This window comes from Anabas testudineus, chromosome 2, assembly GCF_900324465.2.
Source record: "Anabas testudineus chromosome 2, fAnaTes1.2, whole genome shotgun sequence".
Classification (NCBI taxonomy): domain Eukaryota; kingdom Metazoa; phylum Chordata; class Actinopteri; order Anabantiformes; family Anabantidae; genus Anabas; species Anabas testudineus.
In genome coordinates, this window is record NC_046611.1 from 13,005,995 (window position 1) to 13,019,069 (window position 13,075).

General features: G+C 39.1%; 1 protein-coding gene across 1 annotated transcript in view; it reads left to right on the forward strand.

Annotated features, from left to right (window-relative positions):
- Positions 1–1,408: 1,408 nt before the first annotated feature.
- The window catches only part of pudp (pseudouridine 5'-phosphatase), a 29,927-nt gene continuing 18,260 nt past the window's right edge, over positions 1,409–13,075 (forward strand). Inside the window, exons 1-3 of the mRNA XM_026364194.1 lie at positions 1,409–1,497; positions 2,345–2,563; positions 3,661–3,890. Of these exons, the coding sequence (XP_026219979.1) occupies positions 1,428–1,497; positions 2,345–2,563; positions 3,661–3,890 (519 nt within the window). The 5' untranslated portion in view covers positions 1,409–1,427. The remainder of the gene's footprint in view (positions 1,498–2,344; positions 2,564–3,660; positions 3,891–13,075) is intronic.

Below are 13,075 nucleotides of genomic sequence, written 5' to 3' on the forward strand. Positions count from 1 at the left end.
TTGCATTGATTTGCGGGATTGAAAGCATCATCATGCTTCTACTCTTTCCCTGTGCTGTTTCCTCTGCACTCATGAACGAAATCGAAATGCTTGACTTTTTCATCTCGTCAGAGTTGTTAACTTCAAACAACAAAACTTAAACATTGCATCAGGAAATTGCACTTTTCTTTTGTGCTCCTCCAGCAAGACACAGGGTTCCAGCGACCCAAACTCTCCGTCTGAGCAATTCCCCAAACTATACCATTTGGCATAAAGCGCACTCGATGGGGCTCAAAGCCTCCATTTCACTCACCGTCCCCCAATTAGACCTGAAATCCATAGGCTCATTAGCTTGTCCAGGTTACAGGGTCCTCTCATTCCCCTGACATCTGTTTCACACTAACAAGACAAACTCTGTTAACGTGGAGCTTCCAATTATTAAAAAAAAAAAAACTGTGGCAGTGCTGGTAATAATGCTGTGAACAGTCTGTTGCCAGTAATTTGCTGCATTCTGTCTCTGTGGCACGCCCTGGGGACCTGAGTTGTAAGACAGTGACATTGAACTTAATAGAATTGATGAATTTGTTATTTGGCGTGTTGAAAAGCAGCATCTGTAGACCTATGTATTGAGGGTTTGATTAGATTCAATAATGCACTGACAAGTTGTGGTTATTCACTTGAAAAAGGACTCAACAAAGCTAGATGGGGACAGAGACAAAAGCTGCATTCAAGACACTTTCCAACAGGTCGGATGCAGATTAGATAAAATCATATTCTCTACTCAGCCTCCAACAACCGTTGATTGTTAAGAAGCTTAACAGGTGATGGTGCGTTATTGGGTTAACCTCTATGTGATTTCAATATTAATATTTTTTATATGGATGTGGTGAGAATTCTCATGAAACATATCAGTTTGGTGCTGTATGTAAATAAACTGAGGAGACTTAAATTGATTAAGTGACATTAATGTTGAAACATCTATTCATTTAGGAAGAATCATATCAAACAGTAACTAAAGGTTTGACATTGAATAGCCGGAACTATTAGAAAACACAGCAATAATAATTATTTTGTACATTAGAACTATCTGTAATAAAAGCTGAACGTGTCCAGTCATTCTGAAAAGTCCCAACATGTATACTGAAGACTGAAGAACTGCATTTCCCAGAAGTCATTGCGTTGCGGCGACTAAAAACCACCCTGCAGCAGAACCTTCGTTTCAGACTAACACATTTCTATCTTAATATTCATTTTAACAGAACCAGTTCCTCAAAGAATGAGTACAGCCTTCTTTGAAACTATACTAGAAGCATTCAACGTTTTAATCGACGCTTTTATCACACGACGCGTGTTTCCGTGTTACTTTTTGTTTGTCCCGTTGTCTCCAATTCAACGCGGAACTAATCGATTTTTATTTTTAAACGCGGAAATAAACTCATGAGTCAAACATGTCTGGGTCAAACAGCACCTACAAACCTGTGAGCCATGTCCTCTTCGACATGGATGGACTGTTATTAGGTCTTGAAACGTCCTTTGTGTGCTCATATCGTGTTTAATGTTTCATACTAGGTTTGCATTACGCTAAAGCTGTGGCGACAGAAACTCATTCATTCAGATTCCACCGAGTCCACAATCCGAACTGCGCCTAGAAAACCTAGAAATTTAGGATTTAATTGCACTTGGCCAAAATAACATATTCTACTTATCATTCGTGTGGTGGATTGTATTAAGTTTCAATCTACGGCTAACATCGGCATGCATGTTAACTATTGATGTTTACTAAAACAATAGATAATTTGTGTTTACTGTTCCTTGATGTGTTTGACGTGGTTAAAATAAATTGACTGTAAAAAGCGGCTGGGACCTTGACCCACTTTGAGAATTGTGTAGATTTTACTGACAGCTCGAACTTCATTGTTACTCAAACATGTGCCGAATAAAAGACCTGTATATACTGAACAGTTTTAATATGGATTAAATTATGAGTAACTATTATATGTCAAGTGCAAACGCCCAGAGCTACGAATTAACTAATTTGATAATGACGTTTGGATGATCATAGTGTTTAGGGCTGTAGTATCTGTGAAAGAAACTCACCTTATACCTGATATTGATTTCTATTTTATGTAATTTAAACGTTAAATGTAGGTTAGTGGTAATTAGTCCAGGATTAAGTGCTGTGGTGCACTTAATATAGTAAAACAAAACATTTACTTGGACTTGCAGTATGAGCTCACAGCCAGCTGTTTTCATTTGCAATCTAAAAATACGTTTGTGACTGTGTACCAAATCCTACATCCGTATTTAATCATAAATGACATTTATTTAAAGCAATGAATATTCTTCGTGTCTTTTCTCTTTTTAGACACAGAGCGGCTCTACACTGTGGCCTACCAGGAAATATGTGACCGGTTTGGAAAGCAGTACACGTGGAACGTGAAGTCTGCAGTGATGGGTAAAAAGGCTCTGGATGCTGCCCAGATTATCCGGGACAGGCTAGAGCTTCCCATGACAGCCGAGGAGCTCCTCGCCGAAAGCAGACAAATACAAGATAGAATATTTCCCTCTGCCAAACTAATGCCAGGTATTGATGCCACTTTAGTGTCATGTTTACACGATTCATAAAATAACTTGTTCTCACCCTAAGAGCAGCCTATCAATTTGTGTGTGTTATGCAAGACTGCTGCTCATACATCTGTGTGTGTATGTGTTGCCTGTGTATGGGTATAGGTATGGTGGAGAAGGATTTGTCATCCCTTGGGAACAGACTAAAATGGTACCTTTCCAGGATTGTTTTTGACTCGGACCACCTAGAAGATTCTAAGAGAAGTCAGGAAATACCTTTAGAATTTGGATGAGTGTTGTCAAATCGACTCTGCTGAGTTAAAAACGATGTGTGCTGCTTCACCGGGTGTCTGGAGAGTTAGCACGCAGGCTCAAATGTGTAATAATAAACAGCCTTAGGGCCCTGAATTCCTACTACACTTTGTCGTACTGTATCATCAGTCCGATGATGATTAACAATAATATTATAGATTCATTAGGACGTTACATAAGGATGCTGAGCTTTTCATTTGTGCTACTCTGAACAAAGACAAGAAATAGACTGTCAGGGTTACCTACAAAGAGTATTGAAGTTTTCACCTTTAATATTTTTACAACTTTGAAACATGCCTGATTTCATCTGGCAGCAGATGCACAACTCTTTTGTGCCAAAGTGAAAAACAGATCTCTTCAAAGGAATCTAAAGTCTTAAAATCACGTAAAACAGAGTCTAACACCGTATTACATTCACAATTGGGTTGTAGCTGTCGTAGATGTAATGTATGATGAAGTGGGGGCATAAAGCAACCTTGTTCACTGTCTACACAGAGGTGTATTCAGCGTCCATGTTCTCCTCAGATAAGTTAAAGGAGTATGTTCCTTGAGGGAGCTTTTTTTTATTGCAGATTTTATAGACTAGCATCCTTGAAGCTGTAGATTAAAAACGTCCCACAGCTCTGCTCTGCTCTCTGGTTATCATTGAAAATGAAAACAAGAATAAAGACATATTCACTAATTGTTGTCTGGGAAGGAGCTCCACTTCAGCACAGATCTTTATTGAAAACATCAGCCTTGTATGTGGTAAACTAATATATTATTGTAACCTCAACTCACAAATTTTTCAATGCGTACCACCAGGTGTGGATAAACTCATACACCATCTGCAGAAGCACAACGTCCCCATCGCAGTGGCAACCAGCTCAGCTGGTGAAACGTTCGAGCTGAAGACGAGCCGCCACAAAGACTTCTTCGGTCTGTTCCACCACGTCGTTCTGGGTGATGATCCTGAGGTGAAGAACGGCAAACCTCAACCTGACTCCTTCCTGGTCTGCGCCAGCAGATTCAGCCCTCCAGCTTCTCCAGAAAAGGTAACGACTACTGCACTGGTTGTTTGTTCATTTAAATATGTTCTCTGCTCGGTCACTCCAATGTGGTTCTTGAAGTTATATTTAAATACTTTTATAGCCAGTGGAAAGCTGAGTGGTAGTAACTAGATGTACATTTCCTTAATGCAACGTAGAGCATCACAGACCATCCACCATCAGTTTAAGAATGTAATTAACTGCTACCACTGGCAAGGACACTACACTGTAGCAAACATCATAAATCTGCAGCATCATTACACAGGCACCCATACTCCTAGTTTATCTTCTCTGGCTCTGTTACAGCAGTGGGAATCACTGTTTTACGTTTGAAAGCTACTGACACATATTGAACTGCATAATAAAACCATCAGAACAATGAATTGGTAAATGGAGGCAGAGACTACCAGGACAAAAATAATACAAACGTCTCCCCGTTTCTTAATTGTGTAACTATTTAAGACCAATTAATAGGAAAACACTAATAGGCCTTGCCATTTCAGTACCTTTGGGGTGGAACTGCATTTGCATACTGTTCATCTTGATCAACATCACAAGGTAGCGATCAAATCTCTAAAATATGTCCATACACTGCAGGAAACGATTGAAGCTAAACCATGTTATGGATTAAGGATGCTCACAGAACAGTTGTGGAAATAGTAGTTTCCTGTGTTATAGACCAGTGATTTATAAACCCAGCTATCCACCCAGATCATCCTTTTGTGGCTCTATAACATCTCCCCACTTCTTTTCTTCCATTGTTGTTACTACGGCCACCCGAGGATGCTGTCAATTGACTGTAAACATGTTGTTTGCTGAAAAGACTTCCACACAACTGCTAGATGCGGGGTAACAATAAAACATAATTATGGCCAATAATAAACTGACACACACACATCAGCTTGGTGGGATTTCAGGACATTCCTCTTTAGAGAACAGCATCACCTCAGGTATGTTGGTTGGCTTCTATATCTGATCTGCCTGCCTCAGGTCTTTCCACAGCATTTATTCAGGATTAAAGTCAGGACTTTGACTTGGTCTTTGAAAAATAGGAAATAGCTCTTCCTGTTGAGCTTCACTTCACATATGAGCACCCCAACGTTTTCCTGTAGAATTTGCTCATAACTCAAAATTCATAGTTCCTGATCCTGAGGCAGAAAAGCAGACCCAAATCATGATAGTGCTCCCACCATATTTTAAAAATACATTATAAGGTTTTTATGCTAAAAGTCAGTGTTCAAACATGATGGTTCTCATTTCTCAAGTTCTACTTCGGTCTCATCCTTCCACAGAACATTCTTCTAGTATCTGTCTGGAGCAAACAGATGGCAATATTCTTTGTGGAAAGCAACAGTTTTCTCTGGCATCAACACCATAGTTATTCAACATTCTTCTGATATTGGACTCATTGCAAGAGAGGCCTTTAGATTTCCAGACCGTGGGGTTCCTAGTGACCTTGCAGACTATTACACACCTTTCTGTGATTTTGGAGAGCAGTGTTGTTGAATTCTCCATTTGTAGACGATCTGATTGACAGTTGAGTCCAAACACTTTCCAGCCTGGTGAGCTTCAACAACTTTTCCTCTAAGTTGTTCAGAAATCTCTTTTGTTTGAGCCATGACAAACATTTGCTGTCAAGACCATCAAGATCAGACGTCATCAGATAGTGATGATCCAAATTTCTCTTATCTAAATAAGGACCTCCCAGTCTCATACCTGATTGTCATCCCATTGATCGAAACACCTAACGTCAAATGAATTGATAATCCTAGATGTGCTTTTCAAATGTCATATCTGTTTTACTTTGGCACGAGTCAGCCGAATGCCGTGAAAACCACAGTGAGAGGATCTCAGCTGAACTACAAGCTGTCAGTCATCTCCACCTGCTGAATTACAGCTCACACACAGCTGCAGTCTCATTACTTCTCACTAACTGCTGTCACCCTTTCTCTCTCTTTTTCTCCCCTCTAACTAATAAAAACTGAGAAGCGGTTTATTCTTCTATAGGTGGAATGAATGACTGAGTTGTTGCGTTGGATTGCATTAGATTTTTAGAGCATGTCTAAAAAAAAGTGCCCACCCATCATCTGCATTGTTTTTTAATTATTTACTTACCATTCATCCTGACACCTCGAGCGTTTTCCTGCACTCCTCAGCAGCGGCTCTGAGCCTGTGTTTGATTATTTGATTGTTGAAGGTGCAGCTTTGGAATTGATTTTGAGATAATTGTGGGAAACTGATTTTCTGACAGAGGTTCTTTCTGGGTGTATTAGAGCTATGGGTTGGAAACTGATCCCCTTTTTTTTGTAGGTGGTAGTTCTGTGCTTATGCTGGTACGTAGCTAGTTTAATTTTTAAACCTTCCAAGATTCATTATGTCACTATATACAGTATGTCTGCATAGGTCTCCACTTTCACAGTAACACTAAAGGCAGGCACAACTACAAGAGTATCGTGTCTCCTTACAGGTGTTGCTGAGCCTGCACTTGCATCCAGAAAACACTGGTCCAATGAGTTTGCTCTGCTTGTGATCTCTATGGGCAGCAATTACATCCGATAAGAAATGTAATTAGGTTTTGATTCTTGGTAACACTGAACGTAGTTAACATTAATGTGAGCCTCTGTTAACTTTTGCCTTCAGCCACCTACCTAGCATCAACTACACTGGTATTGACCACGCTGCAGTTAAACACATTTAATAAATGATACACTTATTTTTATCTCCACAATAAAAGTTTCACTTGGCCTTGTTATTCACAATAATTCTGCCTCTTGCCCCTGATGTAAGTGCTTTTTATTTTGGGGCCTGCAAAGAGTTTTCCTTATCAAGGGCTGCTTCTGTGACTGTCAAAACACAAAGAACTGGTTCAACATGAAGCCCTGGCTATGAACCAACCCTTTAACTGGCTTTGTGTGAAAAGGGGGTATCTATGATTTAAATTTTTTTTGTCAAGAAGATAGATAATTGTGTGGTGTTAGCTGCTTGAAATGTGAGGCTGATGTTGGCACAGGAGGTTTCGCACACTGGAACGAGTGCAGCAGGAAAGACCATAAAAAACATATGTTGACACCTCACACAGTACGCTATATACAATATGCCCTGCGCCGTTGTATGTATCTGCCTGTATGTCAGCGAGTGGCTTTTTATTTGCAGCTAATGTGTTCCATTTGCAGTAATGCAGGCGAGGCCTGATGTCAGCCACTCTCTACGCTGACAGACACACTATTCTACTGTGGCACTTTGATCAAAAGTGGTGAGCTTTCAGGGTTCATGGGATGTTTAAAATATATTTTCAGACACTCTGGAAGCCTTTTGCAGTGTTGAGTCAGTCTAAAATAGCTGCCAAATATCTCACTAAAAGACACAAAATAACAGTGTGAAGCCTGACCTACTTTCATAAAAACGCTCACAGTGTAGACCACATGTAAAAGATGTTACTATCATTTTAATTTAAACAACAGATCAAGTGTGGACCGTTGTTTAGTGCAACTTTTTAACTGTACCTGAATCACATGCTTCGGCTTTGTTGATTTTAATAATTAATGTAACTTACTGTGAACCGTCTGAACGCCTTTTTAGAAGAATTCTGTATGTGATACAAGTTGTTACCTAGAAATCCAAATCTTAAAAAGTTTAGTGTTTTGTTTTTTTTAAATTAAAATAAGCAAGCTAATAAAAAGTCCCAGGACTTAGGGTCCTAAGTTACCGTTACACTTGTTCCTGTGATGGAATAGATTTTTCATACTTGGTACTTTTGGGTACTTCTTTACAAACTGTGCTTTTTATTTAGCTACAATTTCCATAATCAATGTTAATGAGCAGAAAAAAAACAGCCCCCGTGAATGATGTGCTTTAAAATGACACAATGACACCAAAAGCAAGTCAGTTCATTCTCCGCCAGGCACTAAAAAGATGGAATCCCACAAACTAAAGGTGTAATAGTCTGAGTACCAATCCTGTTCAGCTAAAGATGAAGTTGAATATTAAGCTTTGTTTGGCCCAGAATTGTGCAGATAACCACTTAAAGAAACTCTGCATCCAACCCAGACAAGCCAATGCAGATGTATTAACTGACTACAGCTGCTGGATTTCAAATGTTTTCATAATAACAATAAGAAGAAGCTTAATACAGCAGTGTAGTGGTAGAAAACCTTTATGTGTAACATTTAAATTAACACAACGACTATATGTTCACAATTGACACAAATACCTAATAATAACTAACACCCAATACTTAACATAAGTTGTTACTTTTGCATTTGCTCTCATCATCCCAGTGTTTCCGGCAGTTAAATCGGTCCTGAAGTTTATGTACTGTGATGGGTTTTTTTTTCAGATAGTTCCTCTTTTGTCTAAGTGAAACCAAGTTCTACGTATTCAGTGTTACATTTATGTGTGGCACTGTTGCTCAGCTTGGTAGCTATCGCTCTTTGTCAAGGAACTACCTGTAAGTCACCCCACAGAAGGAAATCATACTTGAAAATAAAAGCGCAGAAAATTCACTACCCTTCAGAGTTCATGTGCATTTCGTAAAGTGTGGACCCACTTTTGGACAGTGACCCATCAGTTTAGAACCCTGCCTTATAGAGGACAAAAAAGTATTTATTATTATTTTTTTAACTTTTAATTTAGAAGACTTTTACATAAGTTATTTTGCTTGAGTCCAATAATTTACTGTAGTAATGAGTTACAGAAGCAGAAGGTGAAACAAGGACTTCACCTGCTACAGTTGACTGACAAGAAAGTTCTCCCTCTACCCTTTAAACCTCCATCAATCATGTGGTTGTTTATGTCTGCACAGTGATGGGTTTGGGATAAGTCAATCACGATGAACGAGGTGGGATTGGTTTGCAGCTTGAATGGAAGTGCAGCCTGTGAGGCAACCTGTCATCATAGACAGGAAACATTGGTCACCATGGATACTGATAGATGGCTTGCTCATTCAGCTTTAATAATAAGTACTTTTCCTCTGTAGATGTTCCCTGAACATTCAGCATGCAATAAAATGGATGTTACGTCCTTCTGGAATTGATTGAAACATTCATGGGGTAGTTCTGGACAAAGCGGTGGGTTTTGCGATCGTCGGGGGATCTGGGAATATATTGACTATGCTGTGTTTTAAGACAATGCAGTATATCTGTGTGAGAACACAAAGGAAGGTCTTTTTATTCTTCTGTCTAGAATGATCACATACATTCTGCAAAGTGTGTTATGTTATGATCTGCTCTGCTCAATGCTGGCTTGGAATTGAAATTCAGCTTAAGCTGAATTCTGATTTATATGGGCTGTTCACTTCCCACCATCAGGATTTAGAGAAAGCTTTTCTTGTGAACGTGTTTATCCACATTTAGTTCCATGAAACAGACCATGAACATCTTGCCGTTTTCTAAGCATTGCCTTCAACTTCTACCTCCTGCCTTCTGCTTTCACATTTGTCATACACAAAGATGAAAACAGTGTAAGGTATTAAACCTCACACTGTAAAGTGCTCTGTTGTGATTTGGCGCTATACAAATAAAAATGGATTGAATTGAATAGAAACCAGTCAGTGAGTTCAACTCAGTGATCACTAGAGGCTGATTTTCCTGTTTGTTTGAATGTGCTCATAAGGTCTTGACTTTCTGTTTCACCACTAAAGAGACAAAAGATCCCTCAGAAATATGACGAACAAAAAAACTGCAGTAATGCAGTGTAGTAGCATTTGAATGGGTGAACACTCCAAAAACAATAAAACTGCATGTTTTCTAGGATGGAAATGATGTTGCCGTAGCTACTGTGGAGAGACAGGAGTAACACAGTCACTGTAGAAAATATGGTTTGTATGCATAGTGCCTAATTTATGTCAAGAAGCTAAATTAGAGAGCAAAAGATGTTTAAAATTATGAACATATATTACCTACAGAAATAAAGCTACTATGTAAATAAATACCTATTGATTGTGAATAACCTCATCTTAAAAGGTCGAAGATGAAGGCCCAGCTGTATTTCAGTGTGGGAGAATCACATCCATTCCCTCTTATGAATTCATTAACCGAGGATCTGCTCAGTTAATTTGTAAGTGGAGGTTACAAATTAAGCCGCAAAGCACGTATAAGCTAAGTCTGATTAGGTAGTAGTAGTAGTAAGTAGGGCTGTGCAACATTCAGCTTCTACTGCATTTGAATTCCAGTAACCAAGAACATTATGCGTTTCACGATGACTAATGTTGCTGAGTATTTTTTTAAATTCAAGAAAATCAACCTCATCTCATTGTGTCAACATAGAACAATTGTCTACTACAAATACAAACAAAACACAACTAAATTAATTAATACAGTCATTTCATACTTTAGGCAGTAGCTGATCATGTGTTTACTTGCTCACTTGATAAATGTCAATACTCCGTGCTGTAGACACAACTCAGTTTCTACTCAAGTGCTCGTGTTTCAGTGGCAATTGTTAACTGATCTTTTTCCAACCAACACTCTGCAGCATCATATATTCATTATTCAGCAAGTCTGCCATGATGTTATAACCCTAAACTGTAATAAACAGTGATAAGGACCATATATCACCTTCTAATTCTAAAACCTTGCATTTCGAGATAATTTAAAAGCCAAGGTGCGTTCAGAAAGAGGACATTCAAGAAGTGAGCAGTGATGGCTTTTTTCTCATGCTGCATTTGGACATTTACAGCCTAATTTAATAGGGAAATTTGAGGCATCCAATAGCATATATTCTCACTAACTCCTCTCCTCACTTCTCACTTTAAAGGTTTTTTGCTGCAAATAGGTCTGCCTGTGGCACGGCGCACCTGATTTTTTAATCTGAAGCCAGCCACGGTTAGGGCTGGCATTTTTCTTGATGAGATATGAAACTGCGGCTCAGAGGGGGAATCGACAGAGTGTTCAGTGGAATAACGTATGATGATGCGTCACTCCCTGGCTCCCACTCCGTGACAGAGGAGAGGAGGAGGGGTGAGAGGCAGAGACATGAGACAGAAGGAAAAAGGAGGAAGCAGACAGAGGCAGAGCTGGAGAAGGGAGGGTGGAGAGGAGGAGGTAAATAGAAGGAGCGGCCGTATGGTAATAACACACATCCGATTGTCAACTTGTCCTGCCCGTATTCAATTGTTATGAAAAAAAAAAAAAAAAAAACTAAAGCAGGCAGAGGGGCAGATACATGTTGCACATTTAAATCCATACAGGGAGACCTAGACTAAGTAATAAAAGGGTTATTTGACTGACACAGTCAGCAAGCTAAGTAGATAAGAAATAAACTAAAAGTAGAATATCCTGTGTGTCATTTTAGTTGCACTGTATGTTTGAGGAAGACGTGGATGAAGAAACCCTGTGTGAGCTGGAACATCTTATTATTATTCATTCAAGTAAATAAAACTGTTAAGTGCAACACACACTGACCGTATCTGACACATCTGTGCACGGCATAGTGGTTAGGGAAATCTCCACACCCTTTGTGATGCCATTTATGTCAATTCCTACATCTACTATAGTAAACAACAACAAAGGGTAATCGATTTTGACCAATTGATTTTTTTTTTATCCCAAGACTTCCCCTTGAAATAAAGATGTTCGTCTTTTTTTGCCCCTACACAGCCTCATTTTATTAGAATTCTCTTTGAAAAATGACTTTTATTGCAGCAGGAATCCAAATAAGTTCCCCTGATAATATTGACAGTAAAAAAAACAATTCAAGTAAAATAAACTAAAAAGATAACTATAAATAAAGTGTGTTTCTTTTTTCTTTCTTTGGAAAAATGCTGGATGAAAATGTTAAATTAGAGTAAAAAGATATTCTAGAATAATACATGAGGAACAGTAATTTAATAAATACATAAACTGCAAACAATGCTATAAAATACTGACAAAAAATAACTAGTGTATAACAACAATAAACAATAAGCATAAACAGATGGGAAGAAGCTGAATGCAGATAGAAACAAATGATTCCTCCACAGAAGTGAGAATGAAATTGAATGTGAATCATAGTCATCTGCAGTGGCAAAGTAGGTTTGGTAACTTAGAACTGGAAACAAACTGGTACCCAGGTACACAATGTCTACTAACTAGTACCTGTCACAATTACTCAACTTTGGTTCTGCTTACTGGTTTCAAAACACAGAACTAGTCACAGAAGAAAAGGCAGCACGACTTGATATAGAAGACCAAAGCCTGATGCTGGTCATCAGCCAGCAGTAGCACCACACACTCACAGACCCCTCCGGTGCAGCCAGGGACAGTTATCCGGAGGACACAGTTGTCTTTGGCAATACAGTGAGTGGAGAGGACTGTTACAGACTGGTGAGGGCTTTATTGATGAGAGGGCTACATCTTTTCTCAGGTGTCGAATCGTCTTCATTTAGGTTTAGAGTCAGGTTTGCACATGGTCCAGAGAGGCCCTTTTTATACATAGCACACAGACAGTGAGTCAGAAAAATCCTACCTACTGTAAATACTTGATTTAGGCAACAGGTGGTGTCTGGGTAGAGCTTGCAGGAGGTCTGACATGACCCAAAAAAGTCCGCCACAGAAATCACCATGTTGTGTTTACAGCACATCGTGGCAGTGCCAGTCCTCAGTACACCCACTCGCTTAAAGTTAATTCTATGGAAAATTACCTGCTCTATTCACACACACACACACACACACACACACACACACATTTGCATATTGTTTTTACAATTAAATGATTCAGATCATTTGGACAACTTTTTTTTTCCCTGAATAAACAAAATCATCATTTGAAAACTGCATTTTGCATTCACTTTGTTTAATATTACAATTCTAAATCATTAAGTGAGACAAATATACTAAAAAAAATTGGAAAGCGGTAACTACATTTCACAGCTCTTCATATTACAATATGTGATTAAAAGTGATACTCAAAATGCAAGAGAATAGGAAATGCCCCGTCACTGTGAACGCTGCATTTCACTTGCGGCATAGGTGAGTTATGTGGTGTCCACACCGCTGTCTAAACTGACCACAAGTGAAAGAAAAAGCACTGCTCTCTTCTCCATGCAGAGCAGAGACATTTTTCACAACCCCAAAGTAACACTGTTGATGAGACAGGAGATTTTACCAAAGGTGTGCTCGGCAGCCTGAAGAAGATTAATGAAACATGAAAGTGAGCTAGTTCATGCTCTCGCTGATAGGGAAGGCGAGAGAGAACTAGTTCTTCCCCCTGTCATT